The 25,833-nt window shown below is 39.0% G+C and overlaps 4 protein-coding genes across 4 annotated transcripts; 1 reads left to right on the top strand and 3 right to left on the bottom strand.

Moving 5' to 3' along the window:
* Positions 1-85: 85 nt before the first annotated feature.
* Positions 86-6,003, bottom strand: cib3 (calcium and integrin binding family member 3). Its single transcript, XM_042497226.1, has 6 exons — positions 5,953-6,003; positions 4,471-4,505; positions 4,012-4,123; positions 2,973-3,120; positions 1,318-1,513; positions 86-107 (listed from the first exon to the last, which is right to left on the bottom strand). Exons 1-6 carry the CDS (start codon positions 6,001-6,003, stop codon positions 86-88), a joined length of 564 nt encoding a protein of 187 aa, XP_042353160.1.
* An 88-nt stretch (positions 6,004-6,091) lies between these two features.
* On the top strand, positions 6,092-12,091 carry LOC121951215 (excitatory amino acid transporter 1-like). The gene is made up of 11 exons (XM_042497467.1): positions 6,092-6,122; positions 8,081-8,143; positions 8,533-8,670; positions 8,936-9,143; positions 9,223-9,265; positions 9,344-9,401; positions 9,521-9,695; positions 9,798-10,031; positions 10,905-11,099; positions 11,646-11,780; positions 11,947-12,091. The coding sequence occupies exons 1-11, from the start codon at positions 6,092-6,094 to the stop codon at positions 12,089-12,091; spliced, it is 1,425 nt and encodes a 474-aa protein (XP_042353401.1).
* Positions 12,092-13,274: 1,183 nt separating this feature from the next.
* LOC121950954 (anti-dorsalizing morphogenic protein) lies at positions 13,275-15,859 on the bottom strand. Its single transcript, XM_042497094.1, has 5 exons — positions 15,565-15,859; positions 15,339-15,475; positions 14,651-14,773; positions 14,351-14,540; positions 13,275-13,699 (listed from the first exon to the last, which is right to left on the bottom strand). Exons 1-5 carry the CDS (start codon positions 15,857-15,859, stop codon positions 13,275-13,277), a joined length of 1,170 nt encoding a protein of 389 aa, XP_042353028.1.
* Positions 15,860-17,721: 1,862 nt separating this feature from the next.
* Positions 17,722-24,223, bottom strand: pnhd (pinhead). Its single transcript, XM_042497466.1, has 7 exons — positions 24,172-24,223; positions 22,838-22,933; positions 22,494-22,633; positions 21,893-22,169; positions 20,232-20,413; positions 19,393-19,451; positions 17,722-17,872 (listed from the first exon to the last, which is right to left on the bottom strand). The coding sequence occupies exons 1-7, from the start codon at positions 24,221-24,223 to the stop codon at positions 17,722-17,724; spliced, it is 957 nt and encodes a 318-aa protein (XP_042353400.1).
* Positions 24,224-25,833: the final 1,610 nt, after the last annotated feature.

Below are 25,833 nucleotides of genomic sequence, written 5' to 3'. Positions count from 1 at the left end.
ATTCCTTCACCTTCTGGAGATTCTGCAGCATTTTAAATCCATCCTTCAGTGCAAATTAAGAAGTGCACATGGTCGCTTCATTTCTTTATATCCTTATGTGGAAGGTGCTGTGAATAGAAATTAGAATAGTTTGATTTCCTCGTTTTCCAGATGTCATTTAAAGCTGCTTATGAATTGTCTGGTTCTCGACATGGAGGTGGCTGAACTGGCAGCTAGCAACAGTGCTAACTCCATAAACAGTGCTTAACAATGGCCACAAGGAGCTGAAAGACTTTACAGTAGCTCCTTCTACACTACATGTTCAAGGCGGGAAAATCTTGCCATTTTGCCGTCTCGCCGTTCTTTGTGTAAGGTACAACTGCGGTGGGAGGGGACAGTTTTCTAACCTTTGAGCCTCATTGGAGGCATTAAAAGCGCGTATTGGAGGTCTTTGTAAATGCGACAGCTAGCAGAAAGGCACTGAGTGCAGTGTGGGTGTGATGCTCTGACAATGTGTTGTGTGTGTGATCCACCCCAGGAGATTTAAAAAGCAGCTAGCAGCTAAATCAGTAAAGAAGAACCAGCCAAAAATGTCCACAAATTGGGAAAACAATGACATCGAGGAGCTTACCCTCCGAGCAGAGGACGTGATCAGCGGCCAGAGAAGGTAAATGATAGTTTTGTTGTTTATAAAGTGTTGCCAATGCGTACGTTATATGTCAGTCAGATGCTGTTGTGTTAAATGTCACACCAGTCACGCCTCTTGATTTTGCGATACAGGCACGTTATAAAATCACTCACTGTAGCGATTTGATGCCACCATTGTTTGGTTTTGTGTAAAAATGCAAAGGAGGAAAAAAAGAAGAGACTTTTTTTGGTCCTGTAGCACGATCTTTGGGCAAAAAAACTTTTGTTAATCTAGAGGGAAGCAGAGGCTGGGTGATACTCTTACGCAATGGCACCGTTTCGATATCATCAGTAACAGCCGTACGAGTAAAATGCACAGCAGCAGCAATTTAGCTAGCCAGGTGGACACACACATGCACTAAAATGCATGTGAGTCCGGACAGGCTCACCAAAACAAACCACAGAGAAGCTCGGTTTACAGAGTTAGCACAATGTCATTTTGATGGGCGCTGTTAATGACCTTAGTAGTTTGCCTCGTGTTAATACTCTGAATATTGCATGCAGAGCCTTTACAAATGTAAGACATACCACATAAATACACGAGATTAACAATCATTCGTACATAACAAAATATAACATAACTGTTTAAGCTTTGTTTTATATGTAGGTGTGTTTACCCGTCATCACGGTCAATGGTTTCTGTTGGCCTACCTGAGGAAGTCCGGAGCTCGAACAATCATGTGCTGAAAGTCCTCCAGTGACAGACGTCCGTCGTTGTCCAGGTCAGCCTCATCGATCACCTTCTCACACACCATCCGCACCTCGTCCTCTGTCAGCTCGTTACGGGTCAGCTTGTTCAGGGTCTTTTCCAGGTCTGACTTGCAGATAAAGTCATCATTGTTGAAATCTGGCAAGAAATGGAAACAAAGGAGATTTCAAAAGAAGGAAATGATGACTTAGAGATAAGTTGAGCAACTGTTCAAGTAATAAGTTAACCCTTAACATGGGGAGAAGGCAATGAGACATGACCCAAGAAATTAGTAAAAAAGTTATTAGAAAATTTACTACAGAAAAGAATTTTTTTTTCTGTGACATAATTTTAAAATATATAATTGAATAAAATATAGTTTTCTGGACATTTTTCCATGAAAGTAATCTTTCAAGTAAAATATATCTAACTCACATCTTATGGCTTTTTAAAATATGAGAGTTTTCTGGTTTTTTTTCTGTATTTTACGATATTGAAGTTTGGGTTTTGGTCTGCAGTGCCAGGCCCAAAAATGTAACAGATTTGAATTAAATAATGAAGATAATTCTTAGCAGCCGTAGAAATATCCTTCATATATCATGAGCTAATTCTGCAGCGGGATAAAGTTATGGTTTTATGGCAGCTGAGTTTGTGACAGAATTCAATGTATTCAAATTTGTCATCTTGTCACCATCATTTTACTAATGTGGAAACCGCAGTTTGTTAAACATGTTTGTAAAGCTTAACATATTCACTCAACACACCCAGTCATTCATTAGAGAGGTTATTTGAGGTGTGTGAGCCCATTTAACCTCACCAGTCTCACTCGTCATAACACACTATGCTTTTACAGTATGTAACTTTCCAAGGTTTTTCCCTTCTGTCGGCCTCAATAATGAATGTTTCCTTGACCCATGACCAGGGTCATGTGTATGCAAGATCCTCATCTGTCAGCGTGCGTTAATTAGGGGGGACTCTACTGCTGAGCACAAACTGGGCTTTGACGAGCGCTTCACCTCCATAATGGGCTGGTTAATCATTTATAACATTCCACGCACCGTCCATCATGCTTTCAGCTCTAAGACCCTGCAACATGCCCCCCTTTTCAAATGCTTCAACTATATTAAAATTAAAAAGATTTCCATGTTTCACCTGCTGTTGTTCAACTCACTTCATAGTTAAAGTTAATACACGGAAGGAATCGATGATTCACTTGTAGGAAGGTGAGGCCAGTTTTTGTATCAGGGTGCTATTTTTGCATAGTTGCATGTAAAGGGCGTAGGTATTGTTTAAAAATCGGGGGGGACACATTATCAGCCAAAATATTTTGAGCATCAAACACTTAATGTCCTGCATTCTGGTAAATTTTATGCACCAATTTGTGCATGTTTTTTGTTTAGTGTAAATGTCTTTCATTGGTCAAAATAAGTCACTCTAACAGGAAAAAAACAAAACATACATAACATACAAAATTCATACGGTGTATATATGTATGTTCTGTAGCTAAGGAAAACAAAAATAACAGGAGTGAAGCTTCTCAACAAAACAAAATACAGACTGGACCTCCTTGAAATAATGTTGTTTTTTTAAAGTTGCACCTCTTCCTCTGATCTTTTACCATAAATTTTGAAGGCGTAGTAGGCCTTGAGGTCACGCGGAGCCATCTCACTCAGCACTGAAAACATGTCCAAGAAGTCGTCCAGTGTCATGTTTCCCTCTCCGTCTTCAGAGAAAACCTCAGCGATCCTCTGACGAAATGGGTTGTCCTGGTCAGAGGGGACACCAGGATAACTCAGATACATTCAAATTAGATTAATCAGATAAAACAAACTCAGAGCAGTTAATCAGACAGAACTATGAACTAGTGCTTATTGGATTTGATATATTTGCTCTAATACATAATTGTGTGTTTTTATTTGGTTTATATGTTTTTTTATATCTTTAAAAAAAATAATTACTTTATGTTTTTTTCAGTAAATACACACAAAAGCATTCAAGCACTCACCCAAAGAAGCTAAAAAAGTACAACAAAATAATAATGAACAACAACATAAAACATAACAGTGGTAATAATATAAAAATTAAATATAAATGAATAAAATAAAAGTTAATCATACATTGTGTGAAACCAAAGGGGGCTTGTTATCACAGTTTGAACCACTTAATAGTTAACTTGGTACAAAAATGTACTGAATACAAGCATAAACATGCATACATATGTAGACACATTCACCGGCACATGAAGCATTAGGACAGATAAAAACACATACATACCCACACATATTCAAATATAGAAAGATACTTGTGTATATCTTCATTTAGCAAGTGAGCTGATTATTTTTTCTCATAATAATTCAAGTAAGCTCCAAAATTTCCGAGGGAAAGTATAATCCAGCTCTCCCTTTCTCCGGACAGTCAGTGACCGGCGTGTTAACACACCTGTTTACCTCGCTGTCATTGTGTAAAGAGGCATATAATTGATCCATTTCCAACAAGCGTGTCCTGAGGGACTCACCAGCTTTCTTCAAGTTTAAAGGAGTCGGGTAACGTATAACGTTTCAAAGAATTCTGTCGATTAGTTGGCTATTAATTATGGATTGAGGACACAGTCGGGGAGAGCGCGGGTCTGCAGGGTGTGCGTGGGCCGGCGGGTCTACCTTCAGCTCTGGCATGCTGCCAATCAGCTCATATGGTAACTTCACATCTGGCTGGCTGGTGTAGTCAAGGGGAACGAGCTGCGGTGCCAAATCCCGGTAGCGGTCGAACAGTCTAGGGAAGGTTTAAAAAATTTACTTTCAATATTAAATTACAAGGTATCTTCCATATTATGTTGTGTATTTTAGAGGCGCAACTGGTGGTTGAGAAAAATGAAAACTCCATCATCTAAAGTCTATATTTCTCTCTCGTGTGTAGTGCAGTAGAAACTCTGAAAGCATGATTTTATAAACCATGTGATGTGAATGGTAGCCAGCCTCACAGTGGGACGGACCTCCTGATTCAGTAGTTTAGAGTTACAGTATTGTGCAGAACAAAACATAATTCAGCGGTGTCGTGTGTGCCACACCAACAATGACTCGGATAAAATAAGTTTTTGTGCCTTTTTGATACTTGCTTACCTGAGAATTTCTTTTCTTGTAAAATATGTGCAGTCCTGCAAAAGCAATCAGATCAAAGTGAAGTTATTGCACAGAGAAGTAAGATGTATTTTTTCTTATACAGTCTGGTGCTTAATAACTTGCTTTATGCAGTAGTTGAAGAAGTATTTAGATATTTACTGAAGTAAAAGTAGTAGTATCACAGTATAAAACATGTCAATACAAGTAAAAATAGTACACTTACATTTTTTTTCTTAAGTAAAAGTACTTATGTATTGCAGTGGCGCCCCCAAAATATTTTCATAGGGGTGTCCAGATAGGGGCGCTGGTTTTTGTATGCCACCCCGAGTATTTAGGCTACTTATAGTGTGCAAAGACTAATACATCAGTTAACATTTTGAGTTTCTCAACAATCCATTTTTAAAAATATTTTATGTATTCATGTCAGGCGATTCATTGTTCGTCAAATCGGCTCGAGATCCCTTTCCTTAAAAAGACAAATACGCAGCTTTTATGGTTTGGCTCAACAATTGTACGGGAAGCAGACAATGGGCTCCCAGGTTAAAGTCCAGGGTTTGTTGGACCAATTCACCTCACCTATAAGGGACTTTACAGCTCTCTATATTGCATTGTTACCGGCGGCATTTCAAACGCTGTCCATTAGTGTATCACACCAACCTTTTTGAGTTGGTTTCTGATGCCAAAATGATCTACCAAGAGTCGATATTTGATGAGCTGGGAATGAGAATGGACTTAAAAATGAACGTGCCACCGCGTTTTAAGACAGAAATATTGTCCTCCATGGGGAAGACACTGATGTATTGGCACGAAAATGAACTGAAAATGTAAATATAAAAAGTAATAGTATGCATTTTGCAGAATGGCCCATGTCAGTTTTATGTTGTTACATTATTGTTATTAATGCATCAACATATAAGCATTTAGTTAACTACTTTACATACTTTTTGGGTCCTGTATGACAATGCATCTTATATTCCAAGATAGTAATTGGATTTTTGTGTATAATATTAATCTGAAAAGTAGTTCTAATAACTAGAGTTTTAAAGATTTTTGTGAAAGATTAAAAAAGTCCATCTTAAGTATATTGTAGTAAAGTTTAAAATAGCATCAAATTGAAACAGATCACGTAAAGTACAAGTGCCTCAAAATACTTATGATACTTAAGTCATTTACTACAGTCAGATAACTAGGTGGAGTAAGTGTCCTAAGTTAACTTCCACTGTTTATATATGCAAAAAAAAACCCTTAAAGACTCAAACAACCCTTACCTCCTGTCACATGAATTTCCTCTAAACTGTTGACTGTAAAATATTCAAAGACAAACTTTCCTGAACAGCAAAGCTGGAGGTTGTGACATGAAGTCTGACAGGTGCATTAACCTTGTTTACAGGTGCCGGGAGCTGGTGTTGATAAGAGAAGCAGCATTTAGAGTGAGTGAGGCAGATCGTCTCAGTCAGAAAGAGAAACAGGACCGACACCAACCTGATAGGCATCTAGCTGCTGCGCCGTAAAAATGGTCTGTTTATTCCCCATGTCTGAGCGCGCAAACGCCAAGCCTCAGGTCCATCGCTGCTCCAGCATCAAGTGCTTTTTTAGGGTGTGTGGATATGTCAGATATGAAATGCTGGGACAAAAGAAAGCCAGAGCCAGAGAGGAGATCAGGTGTCGGGCTGCCACAGGGCCCTTTGGTCCCCATTATAATGGCAGCATTTCATCGTTTTCTCCATTGTGAATAGCAGCCCCTCTGACAATGAATAAGGGCTGTCGTCCAGCATCATGCCAAGTGGTATCAACCCCCTTTAGTGCCACTCTATGGCCAACGCCTCGGTCACCGCTCAGGTTACACTCTTTAGAGACAGGGTTTTGTAGTGGGCAAATAGACTTTTTGAGGGGAGACAAGTTTTGTTTCAGCTGAAAACACCATTATTGTTTATTTATTGCAATACTAGTACATTTTTACTTTTGTTTTTAGGTCAGGTATTTCATATCTAAACTAAAACCAAACTTTATGTATTCATTTACCACAAGAATTATAAGTGGCAAGCATAACTATAGGCAGAATAGCATTAGTGCTTCATGACTAATGCATGATCCACCTTCACTGCACTCTTTTGTATATAGCATGAACAAAAAGGAAGGCATTAAGTGGAATAATGACACACAAAGACAGGTTTTGCTAATTTGTGTTAACTAGAAAATCCCACATTGAGTAGTTTCATCAGGAAGCTCTGTCAGTGAATCCTAGCCTGGGGAGGGGGCTTTTTTTTATATAGCTTTTTCCCTTGAAATATTCAGCCTTGCATCCCTAGGAATTACATCCACATTGGATGATTTAAGTACGATTTATGTCCAGTGCCAACATTGGCAGGTGGTGATCCTGGACTCTGGAGGGCCCCCAGGCAAAGACAGCCATCGAGGCCTTGTCTTTACGAACAGTATCTAGCTGTCATTCCAGCCCGTTCTCTTACTGAAGTTGTCAAATACCGCCGCTTATTCAGTCATTTTGGCATAAGATAAGATACCAACGCCAAAAGCCACCTTTTGCGGCAGTATGATACGCCGTTTGTTCGTTTACCAGAATGCAGGAGTGTTTTCTGGCGGAGGAGCCCAAAACCCTGCTTTTCATTTGTGTTCCCCTTAAATGTTTACATGAGCCCATGTCCTGTCAAAAGATCTTTAAAAAGACTTAAATGTAACTTGAAACAACCCCTGATGAAAAGGTAATCAAAACTCGTAGGCAACCACTGCCCACACCCATCACATCCCATTCATTTGATAGTACCTTCAAAGGCTTTTATGTTTTAACATATTCAGTCTTAAGCGGATGTGTGCTTTGCTGCTGTTTGGTAAGTGTATCCTCCAGCAGCCTGCACCTGCCATGAATCATCTCACCACCTGGAGGGTTTATGACTTCTTAGAAGGATGCTACATGCCCTGAAATGTTGTCGCTTTGCCAGATGTGGAACCACACAGACAAGCCGACCATTAGTGCTATTTACAAGTGCTGGCTTAAGCAATGTGAGTAATAAAATTAAAAAGGGTTCCACCCAATATTTAGTGTTTCATGTGCTCAAACATGTGAAAGGATTAAACTGATGGCCCAAGGGAATCAGGGGAGGAATCGTACATTAATAAAAACAAAGAATTTTGAACTTGCACCAAACCAGTTCAAGTGTTAAGAGGGAACTATCAGGAACTCTCCAGCTGTTTGTCAGGTTTGAATTATATTTTTTTCATCAGTACCACCAGAATGAAGACTGCTTTTAAGTACTTCTTAAAACTGATTTTCGTAGACTTGCCTTTATGTTTTTACTTTTTATGTTTCATATTGCATGCACTGTTGTATCTTCTTCAACAAAATACCATAAATTCTGTCATTTTCCTCCTCGTGTTAATTGTGTATACTACATTGGAAAGCTATTATAAAGAGGCATATTTTTAATGCTGTATTAAATGTCCTCCTTGTCTTTTCTTTTGCAGTCTGTCTTTGAGCAGAATATGTGTCCGTCCAAGCCTAGCACAGTGGACATTACGGATGTCCACGACGCCCAGTCACACCAGGGGACTTTTGAGCCTTCTAGTTTGGATTCCTCACCTGAGAAAAAGTGCAATATTAAAGGTTTTCTCAAGAGAAATGCTTTTGTTCTTCTCACTGTCGCTGCTATTGTCACAGGTAAGTCTCTCTATGAGTTAATATTGTCCGTCAAATTTAAACTTAATTTGAGGGTGTAAATCTGGGATGAAATTAGGGATGCATGATATTTGATTTTGTTGCTGATATCCGATAAGCCGATATTTAACAACTGGTGGGCGATAACGCTATATCCCATCTAATTTTAGTGATCATCAAGTCTCTTCTGTAGTGGCATTGACATCATATTATGTGTATGTGTATTCCCTGATGAAACTTTTTGTTAATGAAGATTACACCTGTTTCTGTTAATTTTTAAAAAATGTATATTGCTGTTTTTTCCCAGCATTGCTTTATGTATTGATTATACTACAGTTGGTATTTTCTGTTATTTGACAAACTGACATGTTGACCTTTGTATTTTTCTAAAGGGATTGGCCTGGGCTTTACTCTGCAGTCCACTAACATGACAGCCAGAGATATAAAATACTTCACCTTTCCTGGAGAGCTGTTGTTACAGATGCTACAGATGCTGGTGCTTCCTCTCATCACCTCCAGTCTGGTTTCAGGTGAGACCGGATGTTACGGTCAAATGGCCCCTCACATGCTGCTGGGTGGCTGTTGCAGTTTGTCCTGCATCTCTTGTGAAAAGGTTTTTAGTAAATTTACAAACCTCTGTTCATAAAACCTACATATAGTGCATATCGCAGAGATAACAAGTATAACAAATACTATATTTCAACCATTCACTTAAAACTTGGAGTAACATTCATATGTTTCACTGTCTTTCTTTCTTTTTCTGTCTTTTTCTTTCTTCTGTCTTTTTCCGGTCAGACATGTCATCTTTGGACAAGAAGGCTAATGGGAAAATGGGGCTCTGGGCTCTCTGCTATTACATAATAACGACAGTCATGGCTGTGTTCACTGGAATCATACTGGTTGTTCTTATCCAGCCGGGGAAATCAACCGGGAACACCTCAGCGTCCTCTGGTGGTAAAGTTGAAGTAGTGCAGACTATGGATGCCTTTCTGGATCTGATCAGGTGAGCTCCAAAAAGGATCAAACTACTCTGTCAGATGTATCATTCAGCGTAAGCCGACATCTGTTTCTTTGCTTTGCAGAAACATGTTTCCGTCAAATCTGGTGACTGCTTGTTTCATAAAGGTGAGAGCTGCAGAGATTTCTTTTTTCTTTATTGTTTTTTTTAATGATACTTTTCAATGCTGATCTTCTTTTCTCCAGTATAAAACAGTTTATTCCAAAATCCCAAGTCACAATGTCATCAATCTGACTCAAAAAAGTGAGTACAGTGATACAATTTTTGCTTCTTGGCAATTGTGACCATTTCTTTCTGTTTACTTTGTTTAATATGAATGGTTATTATCATGACTTGTAATGGTGTTACCGGTAACCCAACAGACGACACAGTGCCGATGACAGCAACCACAGACGGGGTGAATATTTTGGGTTTACTGCTTTTCTGTATCGCCTTTGGCCTCACCCTGGGCAGTATGGAGAATGAGGGAAAACCTCTGACGGACCTTTTTGATTGCCTGAATAAAGCCACCATGCATCTGATCAGCATCGTCATCTGGTGAGAACGAGAAGCTGCTGTCACAAAGATGTGAACATATTTTTTAAAGTCTGAAGTCGACCCTTAATTGCACCTTTGCTGTGTTTCATCTTTCTCACACAGGTATTCCCCCGTGGGAATCCTCTTCTTGGTTGGAGGACAGATTTTGAGGCTGAAAAGCATTAAAGTTATTGGTCTCCAGCTGGCCAAATATGCTCTCACCGTGACCTTTGGCCTGATGATCCACAGCCTCCTCACCCTTCCCCTCATCTATTTCGTGGTCACTCGTAAGAATCCCTTCAGTTTTATGTTTGGTCTCTTCCAGGCTCTCACCACTGCCTTTGGGACTTCATCGAGGTGAGCTGGATCGCCAATCTCCACTGTTTTTAACAGAATGCAGTACATACATTTAAAGGGACAGTTCAACCCAAAATCAAAGAAACAATACTTTCCCTCTTACCTGTGGTGCTATTTATCAATTTAGATGGTTTAGGTGTGAGTTGCAGAGTGTTGGAGATATAAGTCGGATGTCTGCCTTTTCTTCAGTATAATGGAACTAGAAAGCTCTCGGCTCATGGAGCTCAAAGCGCCAAAAAAATACATTAGAAAAACTCAACAGGAATGTCTCTTTCCAGAGATCATGACCTGATACTCAAGATAATCCACAGACCTTGTTGTGAGCAGTTTCATTCAGGAACTATTTTTCTGCTACTGAACTACGCCAGTCATCTGTTACCGCGCAGACGAAGCGTGCATCAAAGAAACTGCTGGTCTTTCAATAGAGGCTGAAAACGTTTGCTGCTGCTTTTTATCAAATCAAATTATCAATTTCTTGCACTGCACTGTAACTCTTATTCTTGTATCTTAGTCATGTTTTTCTTTTGTACTCTACAGTTTTTTTAATGCATTTTTAGTTGTATTTAAATGTCCTATTATAATTTGTTTCTTTTGCACTTTGTCTCTTTTTTGGGATTATTTTGAGTGACTGGGTTTTTTTTGGTGCTTTGAGCTTTAAAAGCAGAGTGCTATCTAGTACCATTATATTGGAAAGAAGGCAGAATTGATAAATAGATTGATAAATAACACTACAGGTAAGAGATAAAACATGCATATTTGATTTTGGGGTAAACCGTCAAAATACAGAATGTAACACTTATAAAACAAACTACTGAATTTTGACTTTGGCTTTGATTACAACTGAAAATTGACTGTATTTTTGGTTTTTTCCAGTTCTGTGACTCTACCTGTCACATACCGCTGCCTTGAGCAGAATCTCAACATGGACAAACGGGTGACACACTTCATACTGCCTATAGGGTCCACAATGACCATGGACGGCACAGCGCTTTATGAAGCAGTCGCTGCCATATTCATCGCACAAGTCCATAATATGGAGCTGGATGTGGGTCAAATCATCATCATCAGGTAAGATTAAATGCACACTGGAAACATGTTCTGTCACTTTTTCAAAAATCAGAAACAAACTGATTCAGTAGGTTTTCTAATACAAAATAGGAATTTGTCCAAACTACTTCAAAGACGTCTGTCATAGATATCTTAGATATCCCTCATGTACGCACTAATGTTGGCCTGTTTCAGGTACTATGCACCTTTTAAAATGAATTAACAAACTTAAAAATAGAGTCAAACAAAAAAATGATTAGATATGAAAAAAATATAAAAACAAATATTTACAATATTTCTGTTTTAACAGAGCAATACCGTTTTTTTTTACCAGGGAATGTGCAAAAGTTTACAGAGTCTAGAGAATATGTACAATATACAGAGATAATAGACAAAAATATGTGCTTTAATTTAACACATCGTCACAGGTGTGAAAACATTTAAAGTACTTTAATACAACGCTTGCATATTTTAATCTTTCATAGTTCAGTCTCTGGGATATTATTTCCTGTGTATGCAGAGTTAATCACTGATCCTTGTTCATCTTTCAATATCATGTAATTCCAGTATCACTGCCACAGTTACTGCTATCGGGGCCACAGGTATCCCGCAGGGCGGCATGGTAGCCATGGCGATAGTGTTGACATCAGTTGGACTGCCCGTTGAAGGCATTTCATTTATCGTCACTGTTGACTGGATGCTGTAAGTTTGTGCTCGTTTGTTCATTGACAGAGTTTGAGGAGCGGTTTGTCATGTTTGTGTGACGATGGCAAATTGAAACATTAGACTGTCTAAACTTGTTTGTGGTTGTGTTCAAGTCACATTAACTAGTTCCTGACCTCAGAACTTCCTGTTTGTTTGTTGATAGAGATCGTTTGAGGACGACCACCAATGTGCTGGGTGACTGTATCGGTGTGGGTATAGTGCAGCATCTCTCCAGACATGAGCTGCAGAGCTCCGGTCCTGCAGAAGAATGCTTAGTGGAAGAAAACAAAGTGAAACCTTCTAACTGAGAAATAATACCAGAGTGAAGCCTTGCACTTTGATTGAAGCTAAATTAATGTTTAGGAAAATACATGATGGCACCGGTGCCAACATATCAAATATTACTGTTAATATACAAGGACACATTACTTCCTTAGAATACTTCTTCAATTTCCATCTTAGTTTAGGCAATATACAGTATAGACAGTAGAGTCTGTAGTATTGAAAAGCGACGCTTTAATTGCATTAAAACTTTTCTTGACATACACCTGTTACTGTACTTACAATGACATCGCTGCCTTCCTCATCAGAGTCAGAAAACACCAATTTCAGGAAAATTTTCAAAGTACTTCAGGTATGTTCTGTGTGCAGATTAATCTGGCCATTTTAAGAAAATAACAACAATGTTAAATTAACAATAATCCTGACAACTCTGTATGATCTGACCTAATGTAAAGGAAATATTGGTGTAATGTCTCACTATACTCCATCATTAGCCCCTTTTTACACTGCCTGTACACACCCTGTGTATACCCATGTCGACGTGAAGTAGTTTTTCTTCCTAAAATACAAAATCTCTCATTTTTAAGCGATGTTACTGCAGGGAGCTTTATGCTATGACTGAGGATTGATTTAGTTTGAAATCAGCTGATGACATTGCTTCTGAATCTAATTATTGTTGGTATAAATCTTTGGTCATTTTAGAAGACTGCAAGCATTCTTCCACTTTGACCATTTATTTATTTGCTCATTTATTTATTTTTGTAAATATTGCAGGGATTGGGCAAAAGTGTCACGATTTTTTGTCCTTTGACCCAGATGTTGACCATTGTGAGAGCTTAATATTTTGCTTTTCTGTCATAATCATTTACACTTCTGTTTAGACCTTGATATAATGTCACATTTTTGCGTGAAGTATATTTTAGCAATAAACTCATAGAACTGTTTTTTTTATAACATTTATTCTGACTAACAATTTACACCTGAAAACATAAAATATACACATTCACATCTTTTACAGGATATCACTTCCATCACTGCCATATATTATAATTTATGGATATTTACATATAATACACATATGGGACTCTGCACATTACTCATTACTTACAATTGATTTTTAAAGGGCAGCTGGCTGTCTCTGCACCAAAACCCATATTTACAGTATTTTTATGAATATCTATGCAGCCCGACAATGGCGACTAGTTGATGTCAGTGGCAGCCGCAGCTTCCTGCCACCATGTCATTATACTGTTTTAGCACCACGTTCTCGTCATCGTCAAAGTAGAGCAAGTTGATGGAGAAGAGCTTGTCGGGCACGCAGCATGGCGTCTCAATGCCTTTGATGAGCTTCAGGGCGTTGATGATGGACTGGACGGTGGCGTGGTTGGTCGGCCTCATGTTCTGACCCAGAGGGAAGGGGCAGGAGCCTTTGCAGTGGTATGCGTTATAACCCCGGGGCGACACAATCCAGCCTGACCAGCCGATTTCCTCGAAGTCGACGTAGAGAGGCTGGCGCTGGCAGGGTGAGGACACACCTTCCTCCTCGCTGTAGTCCAGGGAGCGGGCGATCCGGGAGGGCGGGCCTGACATGGGGGCCTGGGGCAGGCTGGAAGTGGCTGTGGTATCGTTTGGGTCTAGTGAAGGAAAGGAGTGTTTTGTTAGAAAAAAACCAACAAACCAACGGTATTTTATATTCCTCTGGAATGGGGTACAGCAGGACATCTCAAGTTAATTTTTCAGAATAGTTTATGTACTTTGTTTTCCGACATTGCTCTTATTCTGAAAAGCGTTTGGTTGTCAGCAGCCAACTGCTGAAAGTTTGGCTTTTGGTAGCCAATTAGCATTGGACGTCAGATTTTTCTTCAGAAATTTGTCTGATAACTGATTGGTAAAATAATATGTTTACAAAATGTAAAAATGTTAATAAAGTTGGAATAGAAATTCTTATAATAGATAAACACGGATGAGAAAAGGATGGGGGGCTGGGGGGGCTTGGGGGCCCTGGGCCCCCATAATTCTTACCTACACCCCTGCTCATCAAGAAGTAGACAAAAACTTACAAGAAAACTCAAAAAGCGTCCTAAAAGGCACTTAAAAAAAAAAAAAACAAACCAACCCCCTCACCTATCTTTTTTAAGTTGGAACCAATATTCAGGTAATTTCTTGCCAAGTTGGTTTTAACATTTTTGAAAGAAATCAAACCGATTTACTCAAGTTTCAAAGGGTGCTGAATGCAGCACAAGAAAACTGATGTCGAAGTTTTAAAGGGCTAACCTAAATCTTACCTATGCTTTCGAGAGTGGTAGAGCGGCGGCCATCGTCTGTAAAGAGGACCAACATGGGCTGTTTGCTCTGGTGGTGGTTGCGTCCTGAAGCAAATCGGATCAGCTTCAGATCCATCTGGCTTCCTCCCAGGGTCCGAACCACCACGTGGAGCCCCAAGTTACTGCCTTCATCTATCATCCAGGAGCGAACCTTCAAGAAGAAGTTCACGTTAGTCACTTAAAACACTGAATCCAAGCGTGTGTGATCAGGAATGCACCTATGGAAGTTAATGCAGGCCTTGAGGAGAAGTGGATACTCACTGCTTGTGTGATGGTGAACACTTCCCACCCAGTGGAGTGGACTGGGATGAGTCGAGAAGATAGCAGCCTTTTCTCCTCCGTGTTGTTGTTTTTGCTGGTGTCGAGGAGCTGATAAACACTAACCTGAAGGAGACAGAAGAGATGGAGGATTACAGATCTGTCCAAGAGAGCATGGATGGATTAAAAAACAGGCGACTCTGCACAGGCTCAGGGCCCAAAGTGTCATGGCACTCTGGCCATCACCTGCAAAATGTCACCAATTTCAAACAGGCAACAACCAGGAAAAGACTCAGATGACCAAAAACAGATGCAAAGGAACTGCAACAGGACACAAAATGACTACAAAGAGACATATTTTAACCAAAATGGACAATAACCTCAAATACATACAAGGGAACAGCAAGGAGACACAAAGCAACCAAAAGGACACAAAAAGAATCCTATCATTATTTTACAGTGTTAATACTGTGAATTAATTACTGTTAAATTTATATTTTACAGTAGAGGTTTACAGTGTAATATGGCCTCCAAAAGGCATTGAGATTTTCATTAGAATTTGGTCATATTTTTTTACAGCCATTTGTCACAGTGTATAGAGAGGTGGTGCCTTTTGCATGGACGGAAGAGCCATATTTAGGTGTATTTCCGTAAAATGTTAAGTTACCATAATTGATCTGGTGGTGCATACCTGGCAGAAGTGGTGTCTGTTGAATGTCAGCGTTGCTTGAGGTCGCAGCTTGAAAAGATGAAGCTCTGCAGTGAGAATCTTCTCAGTTCTGGCAACCGTGGAGAGGTTGAACCTGTACTCCACCTGTTCGCTGTGCACTGCACAGAGAAAAATACATCATTAGAGACCAGAACAAACAAACCTGACTACACTTAACTGTTGCAAACGTGCACGAATCAAATCTTACATTTGTCAAAGAAACTGCGCACAGTATTCCCCTCCAGGAGATAGGGATCCCTGGTCACACCGTCCACGTCTGCAACCGTGTTGTACAGATCGAGCATGTACTGAGGTGGCTGCTTGTGCGCATGGATAACAGGGGGGTCCTCCATCCCAAAAACTTCCAAAAGTCTCTTGATGGCAGCTGAGCGTACTTCCTCTGACTCATTATCGGCGATGAAATGATTCTCCAGGTAGCTGAGTGAAGGCCGGCCAGATGCGGCGCAAACTAAAGCGGCCAAGCTGATCACAAACAGCAGCATCTCTGAGTAGATTCCTTTGCGTCCTCGAACCAAACAACCGGTCAGTAACTTGGAGCTGGAGTGACTGCAGACTCCTGGAGTCTCGTCTTTTTATATCAAATGCTCCTCAGTGCCCCCAAAGCCTCGGCAAACAGCAGTAAAGATGCTATTTGGTCGCAAATGTAAATCACCTATCAGCGAGTATAAAGGGGGACTAATGGCGGCGTTAACAAGGTGTGAACCCGATTGTAGATTTTATTCAAGCCTATTGCCCCCACGTCTGGCAATAAAGGCTCAAATAAACTAATTCCAGCCTTTGAAAAAGCTCTGCACTTATTGACCAGTGACTTTGTTGTTGTGGGATATATTTTTTTCTCCAGTGATTCATGTTATTGTGGAGGAATGTGGACAGAACTTGGAGCTGATGATTTGAGGAAGTGCACGCACCGCGGGGGGTCAGCTGCGCCTAAATGAATCCATTAATTTAGAATAATGGGCACAGTGTCTTAGGTGGAAACCAATTACTTGGATAAAGAGACGGGTGTCGGTGGCTACACGTCGCGGGATTTACATAACTGCTTATCCAGTTCCAGCTGGATAATCAGCAAATTTGCAGTATTGTTTTGTAAAAGAACTCCAACTGGACTCACTCATTGCTGTGACTGTTTTTGTGTTGAATTCACGGCAGCTTCACATAAATCTTTTTGATTATGACTTCCAGTGTGAATTAAATAACAAAATGCAGTTACAACACGTTATACTGATAATGGCTTAAATACTGGAAATTTTGGGTTTCCTATGGACCAAAACTTTAAACAGAGCTTACATATAAATTATGTAATTATTTAAAAAAAAAAAAAAACTTTGACAAGAAAAAGACCCCCCCTCCACACACACACACACACACACACACACACACACACACACACACACACAAAAATCTCAGTCATTCTTCAAACTTAATTACTTTTCATTTATTTCCCAAAGCCAGCTCAAGTCCTTCCCTCAGAAATGACTCACTGTGCCATTTGGCTACTTTGATCTTTACGCACAAATTACGCACGAGCGAAACAGACAGTTTGACGCTGAAAAAAGTGTTTCCCCCATTGTAATAAACATTTAAGAGATCAAAGTTGTTTTCTACATGACACCTTGTAAGCAAGCCATAAAACGTCTTCGTTTAGGATGAAGGAAAAGAAAACAACCAAAGAGTTGTTTCACACGTTCATATCAAAATAAGGAGCTATTAACGACCTGCACGTGTGTTTTTTCAAAGGGACAATTACGACATTGGTTGGCTTTTCAATGTGCTCCTTTGCAGTGCTTCTTCAAAGCCTCATTTTAGCTTTTTGAAACTTTAGACCCTAATACAAATGTATTTATTTTATTTTATTTTATTTTATTTTATTTTTCAGATTTAATTGATTCATAACTTGTTTTCCATCTGTGAGGCCTGACAATACTTCCTCTTGTTTCTCTTTCATTAACATGTTTCATGTTTTCTAAACTCAAAACTTGCTTGCTTAACATACTAATTACATTTATATAATAATTTAAAACACACACTACATGCTCTGTTTGATCTGTGGTAGAATGTCTTTAGTGCCATTTAAAGGTTGCTTTCTCAATAGTGGGATTATTCCTGTTTTATTTGCAGTTTGATAAAACTTTGCTGTGCAGTTGTCCAATGAAAAGTCCTCACTACTTGTTGCATTAAATTTATTTACAAAATTATCATTTTTACATATATTACATATAATACAATAATACTTTAAGGGAGCAAAGGTTATAGTGTTTGCTGTAGTCATCAGTGGGCTGTGAATAAAAATGTTTCAACTTCTGAGATGAGATTGGAGGTTTTTTTCTTATAGGGGGCGCTGTGTTCAGTTTTGGCAATGGCAGGAAGTGATGGAGAGGACGGTGCGTATCTGTCCATGCTGGTTTAGGAAACTGTGGCTCTCGTAGCCCTGAGAGACACAAGAGCTGGACTGTCTTTCAGCCCATAAGTGGCAGATTGCTGGATCAGATGGACTCCTGCAAAAGAAAATTAAAATGACTTTGTGCACTTTATCAAATAACCTCTTAAAAGGGAACTACACCCATTTTTAAAATGCATACGTGTTAGTCCCATAACCTAAAAAGAGTAGCAGATCCAAAAATCTGAGTGTTAAGACTCAAAATTGTGATGTCATCAAGTGTTTAACTGAAGTAAAGTAGGAAAAACGTTCTGCTTCTTTCACAGATAATTATCAGCTGAATACCTAAATGATCTGTTGATTTGTCAAGTGAAACTATCAACTTAAGTATGCGCTTCTCTCGTGACTGTCCAGGGACATTTCGGACCTTTTAATTGTCCACTTCTGCTAAATGTCTTGCAACAGTTCAGCACACAAAATTAATTTCATGTTTCATTTCAATTCAAGACATGCATTACTGATCTGCTGTTGGGAAAGTGATGCCAAACTCATACTGTGCATCTGAAAACTGTACTGGGAACAAGTTTAAAGTTTGCTAATATAGGCTACTGAATACTTCAGGTTGGATTCAGGGAAATTGTGTTTAACAAGAAAGCACCATACATGTAGAATATTCGGATTTGATAAAGTGGTGTTGCATTTTAAAAACCATGTCTGGGGTCTCTGAGTTTTTCACTTAATGTAAACACCATTTAGCTTCAATGAGGTGCTGAGGGTTGATAACAAAATATTTCTGTGATACTGTCAGAAATGAAAAATATCATTCTAACAACCTTAGAGTGACTTAAAGGGGAACACCACCTAAATATAGAATTTCTGTATATTGTTTCCATGATGTGGGAAAGTGAACATGAGCTACTGTCTATCAAAGCCAGAAACCAGAGAAGTATTTAGTCTGAAGCTGCTTCATACACAATGAATGTGAGCCTGATTTTGTGGGCCCACAGAATTTTTGTTTTCTTCAAATTAGCTTTATTTTATTGTAGTGTTCTCAGTTCTAAAGCAGAAAATGTTCCCATACACTTCCCATACGTCTAAATCAGCTTTCACAATTTATTATCTATGGAGCAGCCCCAGACGTTATACGCTATGACAAATTTGAGTTTTAGTGCTCCAGTTTTTGTGTTTGAGAGAAAGTGGTTCATTTTTACTTTTATTTTTGGGTCATCTCAGGAATACCGTAGATGAATTTGGAAAATGGGCCTGGTTCTCCTTTAGTGGCACTCAGAAGGGGAAAACTATGTTTGTAGCATAATGCAAATAATTTTTCTGTATTTCTAAACCCTAAATACTACTTTATACATTATAATTCAGCCTGAGGTATATGTTTTTTGTATTTTATATTTTGAAACACTTAAAATACTCAGTAAAAATATTATACATATTTTTTCTTATACATATTAGATAAACTGACATGACACTGTTAGAAGTCTGCCACATTCTCAAAATAAAGCAGAAGGTAACAGAGGGACATTTGGTGTAGGATTTAAACGCATGCTGAGTGCCGAACGTGTCAGAGCTCACGGGCAGTTGTGAGGTGTGTGTGTGGGTGTGTGTAGCAGCTGTGTTCATGCTTACCTGAGAAGGCATCGGTTTCCTGTAGTGCAGCGTCCCAAACATCTGCCCACGTCTATTTCCTGTGGAAAATTAGCAACACAGAGAGACGGCAATCAGCTCACAGCTGGTCACAAATATTGACCCAGTTGAGTCCAGCTGCTGTTTAGCATTTTAGGTGCTTTGATTCGACACCTGCGGGGCCCATTTGTGTTTGCGCTGCACCTCGCGCCCTCATCAGCAAATGACCAACTGGGTACAGGAATACAACTTAAGTCTTATGTGGAAATCAAAAAAGTTATTAATCTCGTAAAGTCTGGTGTTAAAATCTTGAATAATCATATTGATCTTTGCAGCATTTAGAGGTTTGTGGATGAACTTTGTTTCAAAGGTTTCACTTTTGTGGAAGTTATAACTGAAAGGAGATTCATGAGTCTGAATCTGCCCCCGACAGAGCAGTTTAAATCATGCTTTTATTGTATTTTTTTACAAAAAGTTGAGCTGAGACTGAGCCAGTCTATCACGTGTATTGTTGCAGGTTGTGCATGAATAAGCATGCAGCACATCCTGCTCCAGCCACTGGCCAGTGGATTAGCGTGATTAAGTGCTGTCTTCCACACATGTGTCTGATGAATAAAGATACTTCATTACTGTCTGGCACCCAGCGAGACCCCCGTTTCCTCTCAGCCTGAGTACAAAAGACAGTGTGAAACTGGCATCACAAATGAAGCACTCTTCCAGTGTTAAGTACGCCGTGCTACTCAAAGAAGACAAGAAGCTTATTTGAAAAGCTGGAACACGACCAATGATTTCTAAGAACTAGGAATGAGAAGTTTTGGTGATAGTTCAGAGTTTACACCTACTTTGAGCCTCTCCTCTTTGACTCCGTCTCCATGGTGGACTATTTCATAATAATACTCCACATATGGGACCCTGTAGCAGCTTTCCTTCAGCTCGCAGGTCGCCACCGTCTGGATGAGGTCCACTTTGTTTGGGGTTTCCACCAACGCTGAGTCAAACTTAGTGGGGACACAGGAGAATCCCTCTGAGGAGGATTTAAAGAGAAAAGTTAGTGTCCAAAAAGAGCAGCACAATCTTTGATTCTAATGTAAACACTTTAACAACACAGGATTAGCTTTGCAAAGACTGAGACATCAGTTTTAGTTGTCTTTTTATCTGATGCTGTGACAAAATAGTGTATATCTGAAGTGTTTGGATATTTCCATTAGATTACAATCAAACACACAGAATTCAGTTTTTCATATTCATCAGTATAACTGAAGTAAATATACTGTTTTAACATTGTTTTCAGACCCAGTGGTGATGTCAGGCCTCTGCATCTGAGGCTTCGCCCTGGGATGTTTCAGAAATAGCCTTTGATCAAATAGGTTATATATATTGTTAATTTATTTTATTTTATCGTTTTTTGCTGTTGTTTGTGTGTTGCTGGGTTTTTTTTAAATAGTTTTCCTTTTTTTCAATTTTGTTTTTTTGTTCCAATTTTCCTTCAATTTTTACTTATATGTTTGTTTAACATTATATTTTAATGTTTACTTGTGTTGACCCCGAGGACGAGTAGCTACAGTTACATTGGCAAAGGCTAATGGGCATCCAAATAAAATAAAATAAATAAATAAATACATTTTAAAAATAGCAATTGGCCACAAAAAAGCCCTGGATCTAATAATCTGCCATCATTCAAACTTCTACTTGAATAAATGTATTTGGTTATATTCCACCACTGCAAATACATACATTTAAATATTTATATGACTCAATGCATTTTTAATGATAATGGTTGTGAAGTATTCTTTAAGCACTACTACAACTACTTATATATTTTGCTGTATAATTCATAACTCATCTGAAAAGTACACTTTTTGTAACTGTCAGGTATTCTGTGCTCAGTACTAATTACAAAGAGCTACTACTACTTTTCTCATCACAATTCATAATTAATTTGGTTAAAAAATAATAGTTTTTAGGGAAAATCTGGTGCCAGAGTGCATAAAAAGCATCAAAACAGAGCTTGTTCATTAAAAAAAAATCAAGTTAAGGATCCCCTTGGACCCCCCTACTGAGGCCCCCCAATGTCCTAAAGTCCAAGAAATGCCCGTTTGCACCACAAACACACTGAAATTCACTGTTTTTTAATATTCTAGGACAGTGACACTTTGCTCTTTGCATCAGGGTAGTTTTAAAGCTCAACATCCACTTAATCTTGTTGCCTAACTTTATTTGGACATAAACTACTAATTGTGTAAAGGAAGTGAAAAAAAGTTACTTCCGGTGAAAGCTGTTCTCCCTTCACTTCAACTGACCTGATACCAGAGATAGTCGATTAAAACTTTTAATTGATATTTAAACCGGCTGATCGATCAACTGACTGCACACCTTTACTGCCGCGTGGTCGGTATTCAGTGTTTCTGTCTGTGGTGGAAACTTTTTATTTGTCAGGCTGCTCTCTGTCCTGTTTTGTTTTTATCTGAAACAGACAGGTACACACACACACACACACACACACCTGGTGAGCCCTTAGAGCGCGAGCACGCTCCCACGTCGATGACCGTCTCATACGGAGTCTCGGAGTAGAAGGTCCTGAGCGCGGGCACGCGGATGCACTGGGTCATTTTGACCTCGCACTGGCACTCCTGGATGACCTCCACCTCCCGGGGCCCCTCCAGCAGCAGCAGCCGGTCCACGCGCATCCCTGTCGGCTCACACACCTGGTTCATCCCGCACGAGGGCAGCTGGTTCAGCGGCGCGGGGCTCTCTGGAGCGGCAGGCTCGCGCGCTCCCATCTTTTGTAAGGCGAGTAATTGTTTGAGTCACACATGTCAGAACATGTTTCTGTGTGCTTTTTATCTAAATAATGCAAATTATTTTCAAGATATTTGTGTTTTTACTGTTGTTGTTCATGTTTTGCTCTGTTAATATAGATGTCTACCAAAAGTTATGCAGCAAATTATTAATATTGAGTTTGATAGTAAAACACGTGTTTTATAACGCTTTAGAAATTACTAAATTATCATGTAAAGGCCTAATGGAGTTTCAACAGGACAACATGTCAAACAATCACAAAGTTACAGCGCCCTCCTGTGGTCGTTTGTGGGGACTTCACTTACTTTCTTGCTCCTGAGAAATTCCAGCATTGATGCATGTTTGGAGTAATCCTGCTGTCCTGCCTCATGTGATGGTCTGGATGATCCCCCACAGTGAGACCTGCACAGTCCCACATCGACACTGACAGGACTCCCAGAGATGTCTGTGGAAAGAGAAACACATAATTAGTGTCAGACAGAGATGGAATTATTATTAAAATTAATTAAAATGGATCTAAATTGCTTTTTAACATCTCTATCTGTTTAACAAAACACACACTAGCTTCCGTTTGACGATTACAGACATGCATTTACTGACAAATTTAAAATGTGCATTTACTGTTAAAAGTAACGTGGTGGCACTTTACCTTGACCGATGTAGACAAAGTGGCTCTGTCTTCTGCAGCACAGTCTCTGTGTGAGCAGATTTCTGTGATCTACGTGTTTGCTATACACTCCGCTCACTAGAAGACATTAAAAATAAATACATAAATAAATAGATATACAAATAAAAACATATCAAGGAGTTAACAATGTTAACCTTTTAGTTTATGAAGAGTTAACAGTAGAATTTTTGAAAACATTACATTTTTTATAATGAGCAAATTCGTATCTATTAGATCACAAAAGTTTACACACAAGTTCAACCATGGGATGTAATAGTCCAGGAATCCGGTTTCCTCAAGGTCGTTTTTAAATATAAAGCATTAGTTTGCAGTGATTTAGATAATTAGGTAGAATAATAGCTTCACGAATGAAAAGATGTCACTCTTAATTAGTTTTTTATCTGTAATAATAACATGAATAACTTAATAACAATAATAATAATAATAAAATCTAAAGTCATATAGCACTTTTCTGAACAAGGTTACAAAGTGCTTCTCAGGGATAAAAAAAGGTGGATTAAACACAGCAGCAATACAATAAAATGCAAACAACTCCTTAAATCCTGCATATCATAAAATTTAAAAAAGTAGAATAAAATAGCCAAGGAGAGGTGATAAAAAAGTAGCAACATATTAAATATTAATGAATACTTTCCTATCAAAGAAAGTTTTTAGGAGGGATTCAAAAGATGCTAATGATGTTGCTTGTCTGATCTCCAGAAAATGCCAAGTCACCTTCTCTAACAAGCTGAGATCGATGTTTTTTAAAATATGTTCTTTTTATTTATTAATGATCTTCTGGAAACATTCATTTTGGATTTGCATGAAAAAAACAACTTTTCTGCTATTTTAACTTTTTGTGTTCAGTGGAAAGTGAATTGGCCTCACGTTGCTGTGCAGCATCACACCCTCTTTAACACTCATGTGAACCAGTTGTGCGGATAAGCAAACATGTTTGAGCAAAGTCACAACCATAAAGCTACGAGTAACTTTTACTTTCATTATCCAATAATCTGCAGACTGCTTTCACAATTAATCCATTAACTCAAACATGTCAAAACAACTTGAAGAATCACTCATTACAATCTCCCAGAGCTCAGGAAGAAGGAAGCTGCTTCTTTTGTCCAACCAGCAGTCCAAAACCCAAATAATTTTCATTAATGATAAAGAAAAGCAGCAAATTCTCATGTTTACGAACCTAGAACCAGCAAATGTTTGACAATTTTACCTGAAAAATGACTGAAACAATTAATCGACTAATCAGTTGATTGACCAATCATTACACAGCAGAACTGAAAAAAACAAACAGTACTTACAGGTCAGGTGGAGGGCACACAGGAGGAGAAGAAATGGCCGAGGTACATCCATGGCTTTCGTCCCTCAGCTGCCTGATACTGAGTGTCCCTCTGCTCTCTGACGCCTCCGATATTTATACGGGATCAAGCTTCAGCCCCAAATGTCACCTGAAAACAAGCTCTCAAAGTGGTGTGGGCTCAAGAAACAGCGAGAGCTAATCAAATTTCCATGCTGAATGCTTTGTGGGATGCAGTTCTTACAGGCACTTCAAAGGAGGTCTCTCCAGCTCCCGTGCTTCTGCTGCGAGGGACCCAGAGGCTCGAGTGTGTCCACCGGCCCGAGCTCTCTCTAATGAAGTGCTTAAGTAGCCTCGAGCCATTAAAGCGTCGCTCACTCAAAGGCATTAATCATCTTTTATCTCAGGGGGAAGGTGTTTAGCACCTCCGAACTTAAAACAAAACCCGGCCCAAACACATAAACAGGATCAGCGTGGGGGCCTGAGCCTGAAAACTCCAGCACCTTTGTGTTTATTCAACGTGACACCAAATGGCCAGACCCTCTCAGAACTGCCCTTCAAATCTCAGCTTCTGTCTCTCTCAAGAGGAAAAAGTCAAAAATAAGAATTAGAATAGCATACTTAATATGTGACATGTTATTTAGGCATATCAGTCAGTTTATACATAACATTTCTGAGGGTTTCTTCTGAAATAAGAACACAATATATTGCCAAAAAGGCCCAGAATACACCTCAGATTTAGTCAATTCTACATCTAAAAGGTGCAACCTAAATTATTTGTTTTGCTCATTTTACATTATGTTCCAAAAACTCTCTTTTTAATCACAGAAACGATGTTTGGCCACATTATAATGTTAGCATTTGACCAATTCTTCCTTCATATCTTAATAAGGTGTTAGTCCGTCTTTGAAGTGTTGATATGATCCCCTCATTTTCCCCGGGATCAACGGATCATCGTCCACAGAGCCGTCAGCACTCAGACACGTTGATTAAGGTGTCGCCTTCAACAGTTTCTATTGTTGATTTCTTTCATTCAACTACAGCAAATCTTCCTGAGGTTGATCATAATCCCGGTAAAACCCAGATTAAGTCGTAGTAATTAGTTGATTTAATTATGTAGATCATATGATGCGTTGTATTAAACTCCATAAAGATGGCCGCAAATGGTTTTTAATACTCAAGGGGGACTTAAATGTGACAGAGGGGTTCACAAAACTGTGGTGTTAGTCATATTATTAATATTGTTGTTAATAATAATTGTGTTTTGTTTGGTAAAATGTGAAACAGACTCAAAAGGGTTCAGAGGTTAACAAGTTTGAGACTTACAATCAAAAGTAAACTTTGTGAGTTTGATTAAAAAGACACACAATTCAAATTAATAATAAATAGTTATTAGCATATAAAATTGGCCCAGTTGTCACAGATGTTAGAAATGATATTTTTCTTAACACTTAATTAAGGAGTCCTCATCCATGGTGGTAAAAATGTAAAGGTAAATACAAATCCTGGACAAAAAAAATCAAAAATCAACACTGTCTTTGAGAATACTTCATTTAAACAAACAAACAAACAAACAAACAAACAAACAAACAAAATCTTATGTACGTCCCACCGCATCTTATGACAAAACCCTTCCCAGTAAACCTTTGCTCAATGCATTTCTAAC

This window comes from Plectropomus leopardus, chromosome 12, assembly GCF_008729295.1.
Source record: "Plectropomus leopardus isolate mb chromosome 12, YSFRI_Pleo_2.0, whole genome shotgun sequence".
Taxonomy (NCBI): Eukaryota; Metazoa; Chordata; class Actinopteri; order Perciformes; family Serranidae; genus Plectropomus; species Plectropomus leopardus.
Note: the sequence above shows the minus strand (reverse complement) of the source record. Positions and strands in the feature narration are given on the sequence as shown.

Bases quoted from the DNA above. Each gene is read 5' to 3' on its own strand.
- cib3 (XM_042497226.1), bottom strand. From the start codon at position 6,003: ATGGGGAATAAACAGACCATTTTTACGGCGCAGCAGCTAGATGCCTAT. The intron at 4,124-4,470 runs GTAAGCAAGTAT...AACCTTCCCTAG, and splicing joins ACAAGAAAAGAAATTCTCAG to ACTGTTCGACCGCTACCGGG. The intron at 1,514-2,972 runs GTAAAAGATCAG...ATTTCTTGCCAG, and splicing joins CTACGCCTTCAAAATTTATG to ATTTCAACAATGATGACTTT.
- LOC121951215 (XM_042497467.1), top strand. From the start codon at position 6,092: ATGCTGGGACAAAAGAAAGCCAGAGCCAGAG. The intron at 6,123-8,080 runs AGGAGATCAGGT...AGAAAAAGTGCA, and splicing joins AAAGAAAGCCAGAGCCAGAG to ATATTAAAGGTTTTCTCAAG. The intron at 9,266-9,343 runs GTGAGAGCTGCA...TCTTTTCTCCAG, and splicing joins TGACTGCTTGTTTCATAAAG to TATAAAACAGTTTATTCCAA.
- LOC121950954 (XM_042497094.1), bottom strand. From the start codon at position 15,859: ATGCTGCTGTTTGTGATCAGCTTGGCCGCTTTAGTTTGCGCCGCATCT. The intron at 15,476-15,564 runs GTAAGATTTGAT...TTCTCTGTGCAG, and splicing joins GCGCAGTTTCTTTGACAAAT to TGCACAGCGAACAGGTGGAG. The intron at 13,700-14,350 runs GTAAGATTTAGG...TTCCTTCACTAG, and splicing joins TACCACTCTCGAAAGCATAG to ACCCAAACGATACCACAGCC.
- pnhd (XM_042497466.1), bottom strand. From the start codon at position 24,223: ATGGATGTACCTCGGCCATTTCTTCTCCTCCTGTGTGCCCTCCACCTG. The intron at 22,634-22,837 runs GTAAAGTGCCAC...CTCTTTCCACAG, and splicing joins CTTTGTCTACATCGGTCAAG to ACATCTCTGGGAGTCCTGTC. The intron at 20,414-21,892 runs GTGTGTGTGTGT...AATCCTCCTCAG, and splicing joins GCGCTCTAAGGGCTCACCAG to AGGGATTCTCCTGTGTCCCC.